Raw genomic sequence first — 21452 nt, 5'->3', positions numbered from 1 at the left:
TCAAGTAGCAAGTGCCTCTTATGTACACTTGTGAAATGCTTCCTAGTACACGATTTGTACATTTTCTGGAAAATCTGATTTAGTTGGAAGCATCAGTCTGGAATGGGATGCTTGGGCTTGAGGAAGACCGCCTCGCTGTGTCCAGCAGTGCCGCAGGACATTATGGATACTCTTAGGAGCGAAACTACATGTGAGTTTGGATCCTTAAGAGGATCTAATCGCAGCCCATTTCCATATAGTGAGTCGTAGTCAGATAAGGTACCTGTACAATCGCTTCTGTGCGTTCGCCGGCGGTGGCAAGAATCCCCCCAATAGGCTGCACAAGTACAATTTCTACTCGGGACTTTTGCAATTGAATCCCCTGCTGCCCACCATCTTGAACTGCATGTTCAAGGATAAGGAGACTATCACGTTTCTCGACTTTGCCCTATTCCTTAGCACCTTTCAGGCCCATTCGTTAAGGACCACCGATGAGCTTAAGAACGCGATTAAGGATAAGAAGCTGAAGAGTAAGAGTTCGTATATGAAAGTTATATACACAAAGAATATTAATGAAACGTCTTTTCTGCTCACAAAGTCCTTAGTGAATTCAACAAAAGAAAGCAACACAGATTTCAGTATGGCGAAACAGCAGATTTAAGCGAAAGCATACTTGTTCGTATAATATATTAACGTATTTTTTCCCAGTGCTATTCAACATGTACGATCATAACAAAGACGGTCGCATCACCAAATACGATTTGGTCATTGTTGTCCACAAACTGTTCTCGAATCTGCTGGACCACGTCCAGATAATGCGAATTGTGGACTCGATGATGAAGGAAATGGATCACTCGGATTCGAACCACATACTGTTCGCCGACTTCTGTAAGGCCTTTGAGGTTTTTGACATGACCGAGAGGATGGTCACCTGGATTCCCGGGCTCCACGGAAGATCCATTGATGATTCGCACCACACATTTTCCCAATAGGCACAAATTAAAATGCTAAAAACAAATATCATGATCGAGCTAGAAAACCTTTACACATATACTAGTACTTGTCGGGGATAATCCTATGCTCCATATTTCGTGAATAAACTATTACCTTTTAATTAGTTGTTTATAGATCAAGATAGTGTATATAGTGGGTTTTCAGGACTTTATTGTAGAATCACAGCGATTCCCGGCCATTGAATGCCGAATTTTATGACTCTATTAGGGCGAAATTCATATAAAACGAAACAAGACGAAATAAGGTGAGCGAACAAAACGCCAACCGAAAGCTCATAAACTTTACTACCTTTGACTCTGGCTGACTGTCCATATAGGCGGGATATATGGATAATGTGGATATATAGTCATCGTCGTCGTTACCTTTCCACTCCGTGCCCTTCGCGATCTGCGTTGAAGGAATTTTGGTGGACGACGACTGCCTGTATATTTCGCATAGCAACATAAATAACATTTTATTGGCAATTTGTTGGGGAAATTAATGTGCATACAGTTGGCAACTTTGGTAATTTATGCAAATAAAACGATCGTAAATTTGGCATTAAAACGCTTATTAAATGATCGTTTATTAGCCTTGTCGAGTGTCGGCTGGGATCGGTTTCCCGAATTGGATAAATGCCTCTGGCTCCCGCTTCTTGCTTCTTGCTTCTTGCTTTTGCAACAAGGTTGCGATTTGTAGCACTTGCATAAATTAAGTGATTCACAAAATTGTTCTTAAATGTTGGCAGCTACTTACACGATTGATACAATTTACGAGTACACAACTTGTGGGGAAGGCGCAGCTCTGCACCCCGCACATGTACATATATCTATCTCCGATATCTGGCCATATATTGTTTAATGTATTAGCTGGCGCATTGTGTGTTAATTTGACATTCCTCGGGATGGCAATGGCCAACAACACTCTGCAGTACGACAAACGAGGCTTGTTGCTGTCAAAAGCCAGAATTATAACCATATAAAATCAGTCAGCGCTGGCCACTGATTCTGTCTGCTTCTCATCCTCGTCTTCTTCCTGTCCAGTCCGCGCATCATCATCGTCAGCAGCCCATCATCATCGTCTCCGGCAGGATTAGCTAAATTAATGCGGCGAGCTGGATGCTGGGAACCCGAGCTGTCAACGCTTCGAGTCTTCACTTTATCAAAAGTTTAAGGGGGACTCAAGGAGCAGAGCGGTGAACCGAGCAAAAAAACAGCAAGCTCTCAATGAAAAGTTACCAAAAAATTCGCCCTACAGAATAAATCATTCTGTCAGCCTTATGTACTTGTATGTAAATTAAGAAATATTTAACAGTGGATCGATTTTATGTATTTTTAAGAACACTAAAGAACTAGTTTAGGAATAAAGCATCATGTATCACGGGTTTAATTATTTACTCGATAAATATCTATACAGTAAAAAAAACCAAGTAGACAGTAGTTGTCCTATCAGCTTAAATATTTATGGAACCTTAATCCCCTGAAAACATCGCATTAATCAATGATCGGCCCGAAAGACGACAAAGCTCATTTCATTCATTGAAACCCTTGTCAAATGTGACATTCCTCCTCTTTCCCTTTTTTTTATTATCTTTCACTCTCCACTCAAAACGAAAAAAAAAAATACAATTATTGATTGATAACCCCAACGGTTATGAAAAATATTTCAAAAGCGTTCTTCGATTGGCGAAGTGTTATTTTTACACCACCGACAAAAGTCGCTTCTCGCCCAGAAAGTGTATAAATGTGTTTTCGGTCATAGATTCCAAGGAGGAAGTGAAACTCGCATTTATTCATTCAGTGTTTGGATTCATTCAGAGCGCGATCTTTGTTCAATCTGCCCACAGGCAACGACGACCTGAGCTCGAGGCCTGATAATGATATCTTAATAATTGTGACTTATCGAAATAAATTAGGCAAATCGTCTTTAAATAGAGAAAAAGCCACATTAATTACAGTTTTTTGAGGCAATCGGCTTGACTTGGAGTGGAGATCAACTAAATCTCACTAAAAAAACCAACGATGAATTTATATACGAAAATCCATCATCATTCTATGCGTTCTGAGTTGATCGAGGCCAAGGCCTTTGGTAAATTCAATGCCATGCATTTTGACCAGCAACTTACACGACGATTTTATAAATTTATTAATGAATTAAGTTATAACGTAATTTAGCATCATTCACTCCTCCTTCTTCTCTTTTCCCCCGCTTCCCTCTCCCCTGCTCCGTTCCCCGCGGAATGCAATCTGCTCAAAACAAAATGATGATCGCTGATGATCATTGGCAATATATCAGCGGCCGACACGGCAGACCTAATCGAATGTTGTGGGCCCGGTCAGCCGGTCCGCGATTCTCGGAACTTGCCAAAAGGATGCTGTGCAGAGGCACAGGCGGAGAACAGAATTTAAATGAAGCTGTGGCAGAGTGAATACCACGGCAGGCAAGGGGTATGTCTGGGACGCACCGTCGACTTAGTTCTATGCCTCGAATGATTAGCCCGGACTGCGAGTGCTTCCCCAATCGTTATCACCAAGAACCGAGAACCAAGTTTCATGTTTATAAATTTGAATTTAAAATTAATTAAGTTGTCGTTTTACGCTTTTATCCAATTTATAACTAATATGACACCGATTATACGAAATATGTTCACTAATTAACGAACAAACACCGCAACTCTCGCGACTCCTGCCGCCGCTCCCCGTGGTCTTCCGCATCCTGTCCTCCGCCACTGTCTCACCAAGAGCCAGAAATATCCAAAGGCTGGGGCAGACAGTCAGGCTACATTCAATGTCGCCACTGGATCTTCGCTGGTTGTTAACACCGAATACCCTTCAAAGGGGCACAAGCACAACGTGACGTCTTTAATGCTTTGCAAACTTCTAAATAAAATTTTGATTTCCCCAAGGATGCAAATATCTAAATTTTGTCTTTACCAATTTTAAATTAAATGACTAAAAAAGGTGTAATCTAGTCTCGGGGGAATTATAATATAAATATGTGAAAGGGTGCTGGAAGCCTTGGTGTCAATGAGTGCGGCAAGTTCCTGCCTTGTTAGTATCTCCACTAACTTGGCTGCTCTCCCGGCCACATGATGACGATGCGGATGGTGGTGATGATGATGATGAGGCTTCTTCCACAGGCAGCTTGGATCGTGTCCGCGTGCTCGTAATCTGCTCGCTGAAGACGCATTGTAAATTGTCTGACAAAGCTTATTTTATTAATTTAAGCCATAAACGCTGGCCTCTCTTGTTGGCTGCTTTCTTGCAGCTCCTTTTTGGCTTTGCATATGCCCCACCGATCTCCCCGGCCGATTCCCGCCACCAATTTATTGCCATCGTAAAAAGCCGTTTTGCGTTTTAATAAGCCATGTTCGGTTCTTTCGTTTCGGTTGTTAACCGAAGGCGTCGACCACTTCCCCAGGCACCGCTCCTCTTGCTCATCCCTTTCTCTGTGGATATTTTTCTCAGTTCCCCGCATTCATTGGGCATAACTGGGAAATTGGAGTTGAGTTTCAGTGTCCGGACGAGTTTAAAGTGTCGAGAAATTGGCCAATTGAGTGACACTTGTTTATAGAATGCCAAACTAAAGATTGCGTCCACATTTATGGAAGTCGAAGAAGAGGAAGGAAAGCCTGAAAAAAGAAGAATGAACTTTTAAATATGTTTTTGTTGAGATTCTTAAAAACCATGACGATGGCTGCTGATTACGTTTAATAAAAGTTTACTTAAAGGAAATGTACTTCGATTATAATAATATTATAATAATATTAAAAATATTTCAGCTTGGAACATAAGTCCCATTATAGTAACTACTAGCTTATACAATATTATACATATTATTTAACCACTCCGTTTCCTTCATACATATATAATAAATTTCCCACTTCAATTGGACACATTACACAAATAAATAATAACACTGTATTTTTTCTGCAAATCAAATAACCAAGCTGGAGACCCCAACTTGACCCGCACAATCCCACTCAACCCCAGGTGTTGGTCGGAAACAACTCCCACTGTCCGTGTGTACAGTGCACAATAAAAATAAATATGTCAAAATTAAGTAAGCAGCAAGCATTTCGAAAGAGATAAGGGAAACGCACACACAACAGGTAAGTAATAAAAGGGAGGGCCAAAAGAGGAGAGAGAACCCTTTGCTGGCCATAAAAACAAGGCGTTGAAATCAGTAAAAATTGGAAAAAGCCAACCGAGAGATTCTGCTGAGCAAACAACCTGACCAGCCAGCCCATCAAGATGCCAGCCAAAGTCCAACTGCGACTCCATCTCCATCTCCAGGTCCTGGTGCCCAACTCCAAGACTCATCCTCATCCTCAGCCTCATCGTCAGCCTCATCCACGTCCTCGTCCACAGGCGATGGGCATGAAAATCGTTTACAAAATAAATCAGAAAGCGATAAATAAGGATTTTGTCTCGTAATAACTCAGCGGGAGCCATTTAACATGCAATCATAACGAATCGATGCTGAACGCTTTAGCAGACGGACGGAGTCCGGACGGAGTTGGATCCAGGTCCGAACTCAGGACTCATCTCCCAGATGGTTGCACTCGGAGAAATATTGGCTAGCATTCCAAATATTCAGATACACTCTCCAAATAAGGAGTTCAGTTTGGGATTCAAGTGTACAAATATTTAGTTAAGTCCGTTTTTTGCAAGTGCATTAAATCTTGAGTGGAATCGGAATCTGGATCGGAGGATGGCAACACGCTTTCACACCAGGCAGTCGCCAATCGGATGGAATGGGTTCCGTCGCTCGCGGCGGCAGGGGGATCTTGGCCGGGAGTGGCAAGTGGCAAGTGTGTATCGAATTGTTGTTGACTTGTCGTTGCTGTTGTTGCTGTTGCCGGGGGCATGAAAATAAAGTTGCAAGCAGGAACAGAACTTGGCCAGAGTGGTACCCACTCCAGCTGAGGAGGAGCATATTTCGCACAGTGACAGGGGCGTTGGTGAGTGACGTTTTTAATGCCCGTGCCCCCATAGCACAGGTAACACGCTGCACTCTCGGCTGCGCTTCATAATGCGCCCACAACAAAACTGCTTAATTATGTTGTAAAACAATCTGGCAAGCAAGTCCTTTCTTTGCTCTTACTCCCTACTCCTGCGCAGCCAATAACTCAGACGAGCACTGGGGAAGTAATTAAAATTACAAAAGTCCCAGCGTTGACGTTGATGGCCGTTTCGACATAAAATGGCTGCCAGACACGCAGGGCGTATACGTGATTCCCATGACTAATTGCCAGAACTGTGTCACAGGAAACGAGGCTGCTCCGCGCCGGGACTCCGGGGCTCCGGGGCTCTAGGCTCTGAGCTGTGCGGCATCATAGGGTCAGCCACGCAGGATCCCGGTAAGGCTCCGGCTTATCGCGATGCAGTTGCAGTTGCTGTGGCTAACAAGAAATTAAATTCCATTAAGACCACTCAGAGCCAGAGAGCCACAGTGTTGCAGCGGTATTGTGCGGCACAGTGGCTATATTCAAAATAATTAAATTGGCAAATTTCAAGATCGCAAGCGAATGCAATTTAAACTAATTCAAGTTCAGCATTCTTTTTAACGCAACTGATAATATTTTCTTGCGTAAAATACATCTCAGCTTGAGGCAAGTTCTCCACAACCTTGGCCCCGTGTGCTGAGCTCTGCGCACGCCCGAATAATGAAGAGGTGGTAATTTATGTGAACATCTTCACCTGTTTCTAGACACGTTTTAATATGCTAGCGAGTGGGTACCCATGAATGAGGCGATCCCTGAATGAAGATGTGGGCCTGAACCTGCAGCACTGTCTAGTTAGTCAGCCAACCAGCCTTGGCGCGGAGTGCAGGATTAATTAATTGCCGCTGCCTCGTCAGCGGTGCGGCAGACATGACGTATACGTGACATTTGAGATATGTTCAGCCGCTTAATGTGCGACATTTTGTTTGTTTTGTTGTTGCCTCTGCCGCTTCTCCTGGCACTAACCACAGCTTTCGACAATCATCAGCAGCCGCTGTGCCCATTTGCATATTTGTGGCTCTGCACACATAATGATGCCCCACTGGCTGCACTGCACCGAAGCAGCGTTGTCAAATGACTTGGGTAAATTTATCGTAAATGCCATCAGCTGGAGTTGAAGCTAAGGCTCCTCTGCGGAAATCTGTCAGTTAGCCAGGCAGTCATTCAGTCAGTACGTCAGTTTGTCAGATCGTCAGCTAGACTGGAATGGCCAATTGTATGCGGCTACCAAGGCTCCTAATCCTCGTTAATCCCTTCCTCAACCTAGCTGCACTTAGAAAAATATTGGTGGAACATGGTGGAAATAAGAAGGGTATAAACTCTGTGAAGGAGTCGTTTCCCAGCCTATAAATCATATATATTCTTGATCAGCATTAACATGCGAGTTTTTCTAGCCATGTCCGAAACAAATTTAATTTTTTTTTAAATTTCCATTATTATAAAGAATTCAAAAATTGGCAAAAATTTTGAATTTATAAAAGTGTTAATTGAATATGCAGATTTTTTAATCTTACAAAAACAAAGATGTTATAAGATTTTTAAACTTTGACTTTTCGAAAAAAAATGAGATAAAATGAAGTGTACAAATTGAATAACTTTAATTGTAATCTAAAAGTGCATATAAACTTCGGCTTTCTAACTCTTACACTCTTGTTGAAAGTGCTTTCAAAAACCTTTTCTATATAAAACGTAAATTTAGCGTTTGAAATCAGTTTTAAAACCAATCAAAAGTTCAACACAAAAAAAGCTTAGGGTATATTGCTTATTGAACTTATGTGGATATATTCGTAGAGTGTCTGGAAAACTTGTATGTAGCTGCTCATAAATTTGGCTCTGATTGCGGTCTTTGTGAGTGCAGCTTATTTAACATACGCTCCCAGGTTCCCGTGCTGCGATATGCTAATGCAATTCTGGCCAAGAATCGGTCGAACAATGTAGTAGTCAGCTCTGCGCACTCCGTGCTGGCGTGTGCACGGCCGCCAAGTCGCTTGACACATTTAATTGGAAGTCAATTGGCCGGGCTGGGAGTGATTGCTGAGGTGGCAATTGGCTCTGCCACAAAGGCGTGCTAATGCTCGATCTATGTAACATATGCCTGCGAAGTTAAATGCAGAACCAGTTAATCACTGAATCGATCAAGGAAGTCGACGCCAATATCGCATCAACGCAATTGAATTGCAAATGGCTTGGGAAAATAAGCAAGGAACGATCACCTTTGGAATTAGTTCACTTGGAGTTTTATAAAAAAAAAGGTAGATCCACTCTCGAAAAGGATATATGTAGAATTTAAAGAAATTTGTAGCATATTTTAGAGAGATGTATACAAAGTATAAATTGACACTGTAGAATTTGGACTTTAATATAAATTTAATATATATGTTGATCTATCTAAAGTTTCAAGTTAAACATGTAAGGTAAAACTAACAGGACGGAAAATCAATTTGTAAATAATTGCAAGAGTAATAATTGTAAGATACACAAGGCTGTAGCTTCAATTGCAAATTACAAAATTTCATATATACCCAAAAAGAAAAAACCACAAACCACAAAAAATCTCAGTCCCTACTCAATACCCAAAGGACCTGAAAAGGCGGCGACAAACGGCGCTCCACACACATTTGCGACATTCAATGGGGGCCCGATGCCGGAGCGGACCGAAGCCGAGCTCCCTCTGTCCCATTGTCATGCCGTCTTATTGATTGGAATACAATGGATCCTTAAAGTGTGCTTACAAGCGCCGTAACTCAAACAAATTGCAGCGCCCAAACGCCTGACTCAAATGGGCGGCAGCAGCAGCGGCAACCGCCACATCAGCAATGCCACAACAGCAGCATCAGTTGGAAAGACGACGAGGACACCGACACTGATCAACATGCGCCGCGAACACGGAAATCGTTTGGGAGGGGCGCACTGAAGGGAGGGAAGGATAGCGGCTCCAAGGGGTAGGGAATGCCTTTTACATGATGTGTACACGACAGGATAGGAGCGGCCAGAACCCTGGTCAACAGATCCAAGGAATTGGGCTCTTAAACTTCAAGGAATTTCTAAAGAATTTAATGCACTACCATCACGAGCCCCAAATACTATGCCAACACGGTTAACAAATGCAACAAAAGGTTAAAAACAAAAATGTAGCATAAAATAGAGATTGTTGTTAAGAGCCTAAAAAGCTTTATTCGCTTCGCTTCAACAAGTAATCCCAGTCCCCAGCCTTGAGCCTTGCTAATTGCCAACAAATTCATGGATTCCTTGCCACACTGTGCACGGGAGTGATTGTTTGGTTCTCCGACTGCCTTTGGCCGCCTTGAATTATTCGAAGCTCGCCAAGACAGCCTCACGGACACGGACCAGAGGCGCTACTGACGCGCTTATGTTAAATTTACCAAACAACCGATTTGTATGCAATTTCGCGATCGGGAGACTCCGAGGCAGGCGGGGCTGGGCCGGCTGAATTCGAAATCCCAGCGAGACATCATGACGTCGTTCAGCGGACCGTGGCTCCTCTGGCTCCACCACCAGAGGTCCCAGGGCCGGTCCCGGTGCCAGTCACAACTACGTATCCCAATCCCGGTTGCATTGCCATTGTCTGAGTCTGCGCCGCCGTCGCGAAGTCTAGTTTATTGGCGCGACTTTTTATTTGCATTCGAAATGTTTTCGAGTCTTTTTTTCTGAGCTTTTGAAAAAGTGTTCAGCTTTGTTTTTGTCTGCTGCACGTGATGTATGCGACGTGAGCCGCCCGTCTGTATGGGCCAGGTAACATTGGAAACAAATAGGAGAACTTGGTAGAGTAAGAATTTCAAAAATGTATATGAATTTGGAATATTTTATCAGAGTTTTGAAGGAAAGAAAAGGGACGTAAAAGGGGATTGGGTATTGAGGATAATTTGTATATATTTTCATATTCAATATGTCAATATTTCCAATTTCTCTGAGTGAATCGTATCAAGCCCGCCCAACCACACAATTGCCATAAGTTTTGGACGCTCTGCAATTATTTGCGGAATTCCTTTGGAATATATATTGACTCGGACTCGAGTATCCAGCAGCAGCAGCAGACGACTGACCAACTCGGCCAGGGGACTCCTCTCCTGTCTTCCCCGTCTTTCCCGTGGCTCGTCTTCTTCGGACAGCCCATACAGGGAAGCCCAGCCGGCCAGCCCAGCAATCGTAACGTGGCATACATAGAAGCCGCTGATGATGCTCGTGACTGCAACTTTGCAACTGACTTTGAGTGTACTCTGGGTCTGGCTCTGACTTCGAATTCCAGCTTGAGTCGATTGGTTTCTTCATAGGCATTCGCAAATTTGTCAGTTAATTTGCATTACAAATTAAATAAAATATAAAAATTTACATCAACAATTAATCTCCACAAAATATATACTTATTCAATTGAATGAGATATCAAATAGACTTTTACAAAAAAAACGTTTTCCATTATCGTCTTACATGTTTTATCGCATTTTGCTCATTAAAAATAATTAACCATTTGGCGTTTTGCTAACCAGCACTCTACAAGAACTAACAATCTGGGATCTGACGGATTATGGTTCCCTTCGAAAACAAGTTGATTCAATCATGCACACAAGATGGCCAATTCGAGACGAAACCCAGCATTAGCACCCATTATTGGCAGCCAATCCTTGTGCACCGAATGCTAACAAAGACCCGCACCCCCCCCCCCCCTCGATTGTATGTGTGTGCTATGTGGACTCTACAGCCACACCAACCCATAAGGCAAATTGGCGACTGCCCCAAGTGTCAAATTAGACAAACAGCAGACCACAAATCCGCACACCCAATCCCCAATCCCAATGCAAACTCAACTCGAATCAAATCAAATGCTCGATGCAAATTGCATTGCGCTCACTCGCTGTCGGGGCTGCAAATTTTCTGCGAATCGTATCGCACTCCTCGAGAACGAGGTCCCGAGTGGGATCAAAGGTATAGTATGGAGTTGTGGTGGATTTGCATGTGGGTGGTCAGCAAATTGCCGGAACGTGAGCACAATTTTTAAATTAACGGGCCAAAAGTGGTTAGAACGGCAGAACGGCAGCAACGGTTCGCTCCGAGGCGCATTCCTCGCACAAAACTGTTGCAATTAATTGTATAAAAGTTCTAAATTGTCCGCCCTCCCTTGAGCCCCACTTCTCTTGGGGCAGCAAAGGCGTCTCGGACAAACTTTGATACTGCAACTGCAGCCGCCAAGCGCCGCATTACCGGCCAAGTCGCATCGCACAGTGTAAAGAGGATATGGAAAAAATACATACATACCACTTAACTTTGCCTAATGTTAAGAATTCTTTCTGAATTGCAGAGTCTTGAAGCTTTAAAAGTAACGCCCAAAAACCAAAATCGATCATGAGAAATTATTGTTTTACTTGTCAGTATCTTAAACAGTACCTCGTTTTGTTTTCAAATAACTACTGAAATATATCTTCAATTGATAATGTTTAAATAAATTAATATATATTAACGATTCTTCTGTATACTTCTTGAGTATATTTTACCACTGTGCAGCCCTCGATCGTCACAGCCATCGTGGCTTTCAGTTCGAAACGTGATCGATAGACGGACTACCACCACTGCCGGCTTTGGCCAGAACTGCAAATTGGCTCTCGTTGTTTGTCGTTTGCTGTTGCCAAATGTTTGGCCTCAGTCAAATTATGTTCTTTGGCTCGTTTGATAATGAAACTGCAAATTGAAGTTGGGAACTGACTGAGTGGCCTGGCAGCTCAGCCCCAAAATTGTTTGCTCACACTGTCCCGGAGCCACGCTAATGATTACGTGTTATCGTGTTGTAATTTTCCACAGGCCCTAATGACTAGTCTTTGGATCGGATGCGACTATGACGACTTTGCCGCATCAGCCATCCATCTCCATCTGAGCCGGCCATCGGATGGGATCGATCTGGCTCCGGGTTAGACACTAACTGGGCTCATCATGGAGCGTTAACAAGCTCATTTTTCTAAACTTGACGTGCTGAGTCCACCAACCACCAATCGGCTGGGTTGAGGATCCACTTAGGCAAAGATCGCCGCAGATTATTGGAGCCAGGCAACTTGGCCATTTTACTTGACCATGGCCACTTTGGGACGTTCCCAACGGTGGGATCATAAATTGCAATTGTTTATAATGCGATTAGGCGCGTTATGTCCTGGCACTTGGCGATGAAGAAAATGGCTTAGGCATTATGCAAATACATTTTATTTCAAGTACTTCTTGATGGATATCCTCTTTTCTTTGTATTAGTTTCTTTGCTATACTTTTCAAAAGTCATAGTTTTTCATTCATAATAGCTGTTTCACATAAATAAGTATAATAAATAGACTTGAAAATAATAAAAGGGTGATAAATATTAGATAAGTTTAAGGAAAATCACCTAAGGAACCGTTCAAAAGAGTGCAACAAAGTGTTGCAGGTTAAATTTCTGCTTCATATAATTTTTAAATTTAAAGCGATTTCTGGGGCACCTCTAAAAAATATTATAATAAATAAAATTCGTATTTCCCGTAAGCCAAAAAGTATGTTACTGAATCTCAGTCGCTCTAAATTGGATTTTATGTGGTCACGAATCGGGATCGATATAGCCCAAATATGGCACAAAAATCAACACCCATGTCAAATTTAGATGGCCAGTCGTTGTATGCATTGAATGTTGGCCAAAGACAAGGCGTTATCCGGCTAAATCAGAATCAGCAATTTAAAAGGGAGAAGCTACCACAATGATCCGAACGGAGCAAGCAGAGCATATTAAATTGAATTTTTATGTTCTCACAGCCCAGGAAAATCATGTGCCAGGCTATAAAAGCCAAGGATCGCCTCGGTTCGGTTCTGTACAGTATGTGTGTGGGGGTTAATAAATACATAGCATCAAATGCAGGGCACAAAGGGGCGCTGGCTGGATGGTGCGGTAAATTATGGTTATTTAAATAAACAGCACACGATTTGAATTGGCCGTCCAAAAGTGTTGCCAGCGCAGCCTCCGAAATTGGAAGAGCGACGCGCCGACGACGTCTGGAAATTATGTTGTAGTTCGGCCAGCAGGATAGTGCTCTACGATGCAACGATAATGATGATGATGATGCAGCTGCGCTGGGCCCAATGGAAGGAAGAGGGTTGTGCCATCAACTCCTGATTGAGTAACGCCCCCGAACTGGCGTCTAATTATGAGTTCCAGGAGTTATCAAGTGCTGGAGCCGGAGCGATTGGCGGAGCTCTGGGGGATCATTAGCTGATGTGCAGCATTGACCTGGCTTAATCGGCGATAAGACTCGTGATAAGCAAACACGCTAAAGCTTTAGGTGCGTGGACTCGGCACCGAAAATAATTTTACATAATTTCCACTCAGTATTAAAAAATAACTTTGTAAATTTGGATATTTTGGAAAACTAGATTTCACCTGCAATACATTTTTAATTACCATTTAATTCTTTTTAAAATTATGTGAGTTTGAATATAAAAAAATTAATTCTACAAAGAAAAATAGTAGTAAAACGCCAAATGCATTTCAGTACAAAAGGGTTTCAGGATCTTGGAAAAAAATTTTAATTTATTGAAAAGTGAAATCTCTTAATTCTTTAGTGTATATTGGCTGGTGCGAAGTTTTGGGCAACAGCTGAAACCGAAACCGAAACTGAAACTGAAACAGAACTGTTCTGAAATAAAGTAAACTGGCTGGCAGAGTCCTGGCCGTTGCAATTCTCGTTGGCGTTGCGGTGTTTTGTTTATTTTGAGGCTATAATTTAAGGAGGTAATTGTACGCTGGCGGCCAGAATTTGTAACTAAACTGCAAATTAGCAGCCAATTCCCGGGCCGATTAATAACCATAATTATTGGCTCAAACGCTGACGAGCGAACGTCGCTCCGCAGAAGACAAGGACGAGGATGCGGATCTTGATGCGGCGGAGGCTGTCTGAAAATTGCGCTTGCCCAGAACTTAAAAGCCTTTCGGCCCTCAATTGCCAATTCGTGATACACCGAGGCGTATACGGAAAGCACTTGGAAAAAAACAATGGTTTTACAATGGTTTATATTTAATTCAAAGTAGATTTTTTCACAAAATTGTTGATACAATTTAGGATACATTTAATAAATTTTTTTAGAAAGTCCATAGAAATTGGATGTACAATTAGTGTTTAACTCTATTTATGTCGAAAGGGGTTCAACGAAATAGTTTATAATTATTTTAACATACCTTTGAACTTCGTTATGATTACTTTATTTTTCAACTATTTGAATTTATACTAGAACACTGCAAAGAAACCCTTTTTTATTTTGTTAAGTGCACAGGTTTCCCTCGTCCCGACTCCTTAATTTCGTCTCTACACCCAGCAGCAACTTGAATAGTGAGCGCCTGGCTTAATTACATAAAACAGGCAACACAACGTGCAAGCTCGGTTCGGAATATATTCCCTAGCCGGCGGCGCAGGCGTCGAGCCCTTGTCCCGGTCATGGTCTCGGCTTCAGTTTCCGTCCTGGACCTGGGCCACTTCTGATGGACATGTGTCTAATGAACCATCCTAATTAATGTGCACCGCTGATGCTGTCCCTCTTTGCGCTTCGAGCATGCAAATATGAAGCCCGGCAGGAAAGGGAAACTGAACCTATGGCTAAGAGTGTTGAAAGCCTTGAGTGGTCAAATTCGAAAAAAAAAAAAAAAAAAAACAGCCGAGGCAAATTAATAAATGTCGATACCAAATTAAACTGTCCGAATATAATGCACGCTATAAATTAGAGCTGAAGAAGCTCTGAACGAATAAAGACATCCACTATCCAATTATCGGTGCCAATGATTAACTGCGCGGGTTCAAACATGGCGAGGATACGAAGAAAAATGCGGTAACAAAATAATTGCACAGACGAGAAGATGAACTAGAAACCTAGGAGGAATTCCACTTTCGTTGGAAGTCCAAAGCTTACAAACAGATTCAAGCTGTAACGGTCAATCATCATCAAGTGAGAAAGACAACCTATCGATAGGTTTTTTCATACTCTTGCTAGTGTTGGTATTTTCACAATACTATTTTAGCTTTTGAAGCTTTTCCAAACAATTTAAAAAACTTCGAAAGCTAAAATAAAATAGTGAAAATAAATAACTAACTAACTGTCGTTAAAGACCCTGAGAAATTCATGCTTTAAACTATTTATACAAAAAGCTCAATAGTTAATTTAAATTCTTGCATATTTTTCCGCTTCAGCAGTGAGAATGGAGTATTTAAACATTAACAAGACTAAATATACTAAATCAGATCTAGGCTGAAATAAGCTTAGCTGACAACACTGGTAAAATCGAATCTGTGCTAACATAAAAAAAATTTACCTTTTAAAAGTGCTTAATATTTTAACGACGGAAAAAAATGGGGCCCAAAAACCTAGTAGCAATCGCCGGTGCCAAGGTAAGGGATTTTGAAAATGGGTTATAGAAAGTTAAAGTCCGGGAACCCCCTAAAATGGAACTATTGCAGCTTCCTGCTGAAAAAGGACACTGCGTCTTATGCGCAGTCGCAGCTGAAAGAGCCTGCCAGCGCTGCGGCGACTTTTACTGCTCCAAAGAATGTCAGCTTCAAGATTGGCAGCGCCACCGCTACATCTGCTTCCCGCTGCCCGCCCTCGTCTATCCGAAATCGTTTTCGATTCAACTAGGCGAGAGCTCCGAGGAACTGTCGATGGAGGGAGCGAATTTCTTGGATAAGCCTGATAAGGTAGTAGTCGAGAGTGGCCGCCCATCGCCCCTGCCACTCAATATACCGAACCTGGAATGTGCTGGTACTGTAACTAAGATCGGCCACATCGCTGTAGGTGCTGCCCCTAAAAGTGTTCCTGCTACCAGTGAACCGATCCCGCACGCCAGCAACAGCATCGTCTCGAATAACAACACTTTCAAAGCGAAAAACAAGAATGTTTCGCCACCAAAAGCGATCGTGCCTCCGAGCAATAGCCTCGTATTCATATCAGGATTCCGTTCCCCGAACCGCTGCTACATACGCGATGCCTCCGAAATTGCTGAAAAGTCATTTGCCCAAATGTGCGAGAAGGTTTGTATATGTATATGTTTATATCGCAATTGAACTTAGAAAGAAAATGACAACAAACTTAAAGGGTATTACGTAGATATCATTCTTAAACTCTAATTTGTTTTCAACTCTGCTGTTCAGGTCAATGTCATGGGGAATGAAATGCCCATAATGGTGAAGGCACGCCCCCACGGCTACTGTCTAGCCCGTTACAACGGCATTTTTCAGCGAGCTTCTGTGATGACTACAACGGGCCACCACACCGCGCGACTTCTGCTCTTCGACCTGGGAATCGTCAAGTCCCGAAATCTTTCAGACATGCGCGAGATCAACGAAGAGCTGCTTTCACTGCCATCCTTTAGTGTCCAGGTGCAGCTGAAGAACGTTCCCAACTATGCCATTACCGAGGATGTCATCGAGTTCATCTCCCGATTCGAAGGTGAGAAGTTTTTGGTCGTGTATACGAAAGCCCCTGGCGCCATCAACGTTGAGCTGCTGGATCCGGAAACCAAAATGTCCCTCAATACCCGGATCTGTGAGTTTTGTATAAACAAGAATATATATGAGAATCCGTTCAGTGGCAACAAAAACCGGATCGAGAAAGAGACACCCAAGCAACAGAACCCTAATGCTGATCTGGCATTAAATAAACCCAATCCAAGCCAAGAATCTGTGACAGTGAGCCATAATAAAAATAAAACTTCTACAGAAAAAAAAATGGAAATTGGAGAAGGAAATGGAAGTAGCATTCCTATTCAAGATAGCAAAAGCACTAAGATCGAAATGGAGGAGAATTTAAACGAAACCAAAGATATTAATCGGACTGATTCTAATCCGCAGAATGATGACAGTGCCAAAGAATCGGAAGAAAGCACTGAAGGTGCCAAGAAAACTTCTAAGATACGGAGCTTGATCCTGCCCCAAGAGCCCACAGTGAATGAAACCATGGACATGGACAATGGGCGAAAAGATGAAGCTGTCAAAGATTTTCTAATGCGATGTCTGGACTCAAGGCCCACTATGCCAAGTCCCGATGCTACAAATGAGGTACAGCTTAAGAAGCAACTGGAGGTGCAGACCCATCACTCTCAGCCGAAACGTCAAGAAAAAGGGATTAATGGCGCTGTGCTTGTACCGGTAATCATCATTATAAATCCTTAAAATAAGAACAAATAATCCGAGTGCTCTTTTCCTTTCAGCCATTTAAAATGCTCCGCTTTAACATTTCAAGCAAAGAAGGTATCGACGTATACGTAGTGGATGTCTCGAAAATAGCCAGAGGTATTTTTGGAGCCTTCGATTCCTCGTTTGCCTCCGAGTTTTCCACCCTGCACTCGCGTATGGCGGAGATCACCGATTCGGAGCCGTACAAGCCATCGTAAAAGCATCTTTCCTTTTTGATTAACCAATTTACAACAACATCTTTACCCAACAGTCTCAAGGAAATTGTACTGGCCAAGTTTGAGGGCTCCTGGTATCGTGGCCGAGTGGAAAAAGTGAATGTTACACCCATGCAAACTAAGTATCGAGTGTTGTACTTGGACTACACCAATGCAGCGGATGTAGCCGAGAAAGATATTCGTCGGTATCCCATGGACTTTACCACTCCGTGCACCACCAACATTTGCATGATCGATGGTTTGCGATATATCTGAATGTAATGTAAATATAATATATATCTAATATCCCACTCACAGGCTTCCCGCATAAACCAAGTTTAGCACAGGTTGCCTACTTATCGGAGACCATCAAGGTGCACCAACTACTTCACGTTGATGGCGCTATGTATCTGAGCATTCAGAGCGACATAGCGATTATAAAGAGCCGATCGTTGATCGAAAAGTTAATGAGCTTGTAATTAACTAACTTATAGTATATGTAGTATATATCTTGATGGAAAAAACCTATTCCAAAACGTAAAATACACCCATAACATACTTTTTTTTTAACCATTTATATACGTATAAATAAAATTCAATTTAATAACAACGTTAAGAGCTGTTAATACACAATAAAAATCCGTTGCTGCCATCGATTATGGACTTTTAAATTAGAAGTTACGCACAACAAGAAGTTACAACATGCACAAAGTTGGGTTTTAGTTTCCGAATGTTAAAATTGATAGGCAAAGGCACTGTGTTTCGTGTGAACTCGGTTGAGATGCTTAAGGGTTCTTCTTCATGGTCATCTCGTGAGCGGTGCGCAGGCGGCGTCGCAACTCGTTGGGGAAGCGTTCGTAGCACTTCTTGCATACCGGCTTCTCATCGTACTCGTAAAACTTAGACTTTTGTGTCATCTTCGTGTCGCAGACAGAACAGGCAAAGTGATGCACACACCATGCCTTGTTCAGAGCCGTGAAAACTATTTCAAAGAAGTGGATAAGTTCTTGGGGGGAATACACGGATAAAACGGAGTGACTCACCATCACCACCAATGACCTGGTTGCAGACGAAGCAAAGGTTGCCGAACAATTGATGGTAGTGCGTCTCGCAGTAGGCCAAGCCCCGCTTTTCGTAGTGTCGGTGGCCCAAGAAGGGCTTCTCACACTTGGCACACACGAAGTGCTCCACATGCCAGTGTTTGCCCAGCGCGGTAACAACACGCTCTTCAATGGGGCGACGGCAGGCGCCGCAAATGGGAATGCCCATTTTGTCGTGGCAGCGTAGGCAATAGAGTTCGTTCTGTTTTAGAAATGAATGAATGGTAGACACTAAATGTTTCCCCTAATGATACCCACCATATCGTTGGCAGCCAGGCCGGGACGACTCTTCACTTCTCGGGCCGTAGAGTCCAGCTCAGTGCCGCAGGCCGTGCAACTGAAATGATAGCCATGGTAGACTTCACCCCGGAATCGCAGGGGTTCCTCGTCGATGAGACCGCTAAAAAGGCGAATAATAATCAATGAAACAATCCTCTCGCCAAACTACACATTACGACTCACTGGCATTTTTGGCATACATAGCGGCCGGTAATCTCCGCCTTCACCTTGGCATTGCATTCGTGGCACAGGGCGCGGTTTTGGTTCTTTATGAACCCACAGTCGGCCAGCTCCTTGGCGCACAGCTGGCAGCGGAAGCACTGTGGATGCCAGCTGGCGGACATCGCCTTAATGACTCGCCCAATTACGAACTCGCCGCACTTGTTGCAGCACGGAGCGAAGAGAACATGAAAGTCGCGTTCGCAGTATTTGCGGCCCTCAAACTCGTAGAAGATGCCATCCTGGAAGGGCCGAAAACACTGGGCACAGCTGTAAAAAATTATTTTGTCTCATTATTAAGGAGTTCCGATGGAGATAGGTACTTCTGAACTTACACAAAGCACTGCGTGTGCCAAAGTTCGCCATTAGAGTTGACAATCTTCTCGGTGGGCTCAAATCCATCGGCGCACCGCGTGCAATGCATTGCACCCAGCGACATGTTGACTGCCTGGACTCTGGAAAGTTCGGGAGATCAGCATAGCTATAGAATTAGTAGTTAGTATGAGCGGGAGATCATTACACTTCAGCCTTGGAGTACATCATGATTTGAGTATGGTTTTGAGAATCGAAGAGCGAATAAATGGCAACTTTAGGGCAGGGCGGGAAGCGATGAACTGGTCAGAATAATGAGAATGAGGGACCTTATCGCCGGCTCTGTTGACGCTGGCTGAATCATATTTCCGCTGAATGAACACACTGGAAAGCATTCCTTTAATGAGTGGATTGCTTGAATTTGTAGCTTTCGTTGTAGCGGGTTTCGCATGCTAGTTGGAGTAGAAACGCCAAGCAATACGGATGTGCTACCTTTGGCCGTGTAAGTACTAAATATTTGGGAAATCTTGATTTTACATGATTATAGGGAACAAGTTAAAACAAAAATAACGAGTGGATTCAAGAAAGTACACGTTAATGGTTGCCATAGATGGTTTCTGTACCCATTCACCGCCTTTAATCAGTCGAAGTTCCATTGGATTTTCGTTTTTGGTTTTGCCGCCAACACAAGACGGCCCACTTGTTTAATTTAGCACGCACACTGGCATTAGCAAATAGTAAACAATACACAGACACACGCACACAAACGGTGTTTAAAAATAAATTTGAATGAGACTATGACGTCATTGATGAAGCAAACATCTGTCAGAAAAAGTGCATTTGAATGCGAAGCGAGGGACCGGACCCACCCGGGTTTTTAGTGGATTAACTTGTGTAAAAGCACCAATAATTTGTATGTTTAGCAGCCCTAAAGGGTATTATTAATTTTTCCATATGCAAAATTGGAGGAAGCTAGTGATGCAATCGATGGTGGGCGCTACGGGCCCAAGGACGTTCAGATATGTGGGGCGAAACAAAAGCTTACTGCACGGGCGGCATTCTGTTGGTTTTCTCGCTTGCAACAACTGGCTTTCACTTGCACCTGTGAGTTCAGAACGCTTTTGGGCACAACAACGATTCCAGATCACGAGCGAAAACACTGCAAAAACAGAAGAAACTCTTGATCAATCTGTTGCTTATGGATGGCAGTGCTGTCGAGTCAGCGCTTTTGTGGTCAGATCCGGTTAATTTCAGGTTTTAAATATTTATTCGTATTTTTTAAATAAAAGCATTAGAAATCCTGGAAATTCTCAACTCCAATTTTTAAGTACATATTAACTAATTTTTTGTATAGAATTCTTTCCCGCTAGAATTCGAGCATCACTAGCACATCAGAAAAAAAAACACTGAAAATTACAAAAACAAAAGGGATCTTGCCAAATTAAACAAGTAAAAGAATTTCATCGCCTACAAAAATATACATATTGCACATTTTAAACACTAAGTTCCATGCAAACACTCTTGGGTTACCTACAACAAACTCTTTGTTATTAAGGCCACAGCACTCCGTCCAATCAATTTCACTTCATTTAATTAACAGCTTCTGTGAAAGTTGAAGAAGCAGCAGTATCAATACATGTAGGTTGAGTTATTCCAATAGTCTGGATTAGTTACGATTTAAATTTAATAAATAAATAAATGAACTTCTTAAAGTTGAATTAAGAAAAATAAAACGTCGTGGAAGAAGACGGGAGTAGTGCACCGATAACGATAAGTAATACCATGCAATCGAATAAATACCATTAAATACCACTCCAACTCATTAAATACAAAATACCATTTAAATAGTTAAGAGTTTGTTTTAATTTTTTCTTATCTATTACCAATTTAAATTCCGGGTAGAAATATTTATCAACGAATATTAATTTTAATAAGAATTATAATAAAACACAAGCACGTCATCAGACGACGTGAACTGGTTCAAACTTATCTTGTGGCGTAATGAATATTAATAAAGATATCGATATATCGATGTCTGCCGAATTGGCGCAAACTTTAAAAATAATTTTTTAAAAAACTTTTGATCAGCACTCTTGAATTTTAGCACCCCTTTGTCTTAGCCGCTTATCAGTGCTTGCCAGTGCTTCGTTTCGTAACGCCTGCCTTATCAGCA

General features: G+C 42.5%; 3 protein-coding genes across 15 annotated transcripts; 2 read left to right on the top strand and 1 right to left on the bottom strand.

Annotated features, from left to right (window-relative positions):
- LOC110186795 (uncharacterized) lies at positions 1-1109 on the top strand. Of its 7 annotated transcripts, XM_086839939.1 has the most exons (4): positions 1-190; positions 240-509; positions 578-617; positions 688-856. In XM_086839939.1, exons 1-4 carry the CDS (start codon positions 103-105, stop codon positions 710-712), a joined length of 423 nt encoding a protein of 140 aa, XP_086696065.1. In that variant the 5' UTR covers positions 1-102; the 3' UTR covers positions 713-856. The 7 variants fall into 7 exon arrangements, with proteins under 7 accessions (XP_086696065.1, XP_020811733.1, XP_020811732.1 ...); XM_020956074.2 differs by lacking the exon at positions 578-617 and having other exon boundaries at positions 688-1109; XM_020956073.2 differs by lacking the exon at positions 578-617 and having other exon boundaries at positions 240-515; positions 688-1109.
- A 14106-nt stretch (positions 1110-15215) lies between these two features.
- Positions 15216-18025, top strand: Veneno (veneno). Its single transcript, XM_020955779.2, has 6 exons — positions 15216-15372; positions 15442-16011; positions 16132-17127; positions 17190-17368; positions 17426-17628; positions 17688-18025. The coding sequence occupies exons 1-6, from the start codon at positions 15334-15336 to the stop codon at positions 17846-17848; spliced, it is 2148 nt and encodes a 715-aa protein (XP_020811438.1). The 5' UTR covers positions 15216-15333; the 3' UTR covers positions 17849-18025.
- Positions 18017-21452, bottom strand: stck (LIM zinc finger domain containing stck). Of its 7 annotated transcripts, none has more exons than XM_020955781.2 (7): positions 20814-21452; positions 20325-20438; positions 19303-19422; positions 18932-19237; positions 18728-18869; positions 18413-18671; positions 18017-18351 (listed from the first exon to the last, which is right to left on the bottom strand). In XM_020955781.2, exons 2-7 carry the CDS (start codon positions 20336-20338, stop codon positions 18155-18157), a joined length of 1038 nt encoding a protein of 345 aa, XP_020811440.1. In that variant the 5' UTR covers positions 20339-20438; positions 20814-21452; the 3' UTR covers positions 18017-18154. The 7 variants fall into 7 exon arrangements, with proteins under 7 accessions (XP_020811440.1, XP_086696129.1, XP_086696126.1 ...); XM_086840003.1 differs by having other exon boundaries at positions 19303-19448; positions 20810-21076; XM_086840000.1 differs by having other exon boundaries at positions 19303-19448; positions 20814-21076.

This window comes from Drosophila serrata, unplaced genomic scaffold (assembly GCF_035046125.1).
Source record: "Drosophila serrata isolate PLE 108 unplaced genomic scaffold, ASM3504612v1 contig_382, whole genome shotgun sequence".
Classification (NCBI taxonomy): domain Eukaryota; kingdom Metazoa; phylum Arthropoda; class Insecta; order Diptera; family Drosophilidae; genus Drosophila; species Drosophila serrata.
Note: the sequence above shows the minus strand (reverse complement) of the source record. Positions and strands in the feature narration are given on the sequence as shown.

What these genes read in the sequence shown, in the direction of transcription:
- LOC110186795 (XM_086839936.1), top strand. Translation starts at nt 103, where the DNA reads ATGGGATGCTTGGGCTTGAGGAAGACCGCCTCGCTGTGTCCAGCAGTG. An exon ending in TCTTAGGAGCGAAACTACAT is followed by an intron (nt 191 to 239) that starts GTGAGTTTGGAT and finishes ATTTCCATATAG; the next exon opens with TGAGTCGTAGTCAGATAAGG. An exon ending in AGAAAGCAACACAGATTTCA is followed by an intron (nt 618 to 687) that starts GTATGGCGAAAC and finishes ATTTTTTCCCAG; the next exon opens with TGCTATTCAACATGTACGAT.
- Veneno (XM_020955779.2), top strand. Translation starts at nt 15,334, where the DNA reads ATGGGGCCCAAAAACCTAGTAGCAATCGCCGGTGCCAAG. An exon ending in TTGCCCAAATGTGCGAGAAG is followed by an intron (nt 16,012 to 16,131) that starts GTTTGTATATGT and finishes TCTGCTGTTCAG; the next exon opens with GTCAATGTCATGGGGAATGA. An exon ending in CAACATTTGCATGATCGATG is followed by an intron (nt 17,629 to 17,687) that starts GTTTGCGATATA and finishes TCCCACTCACAG; the next exon opens with GCTTCCCGCATAAACCAAGT.
- stck (XM_020955780.2), bottom strand. Translation starts at nt 19,510, where the DNA reads ATGATGTACTCCAAGGCTGAAGT. An exon ending in ATGTACTCCAAGGCTGAAGT is followed by an intron (nt 19,423 to 19,487) that starts GTAATGATCTCC and finishes CGAACTTTCCAG; the next exon opens with AGTCCAGGCAGTCAACATGT. An exon ending in CCAGGTCATTGGTGGTGATG is followed by an intron (nt 18,352 to 18,412) that starts GTGAGTCACTCC and finishes TCTTTGAAATAG; the next exon opens with TTTTCACGGCTCTGAACAAG.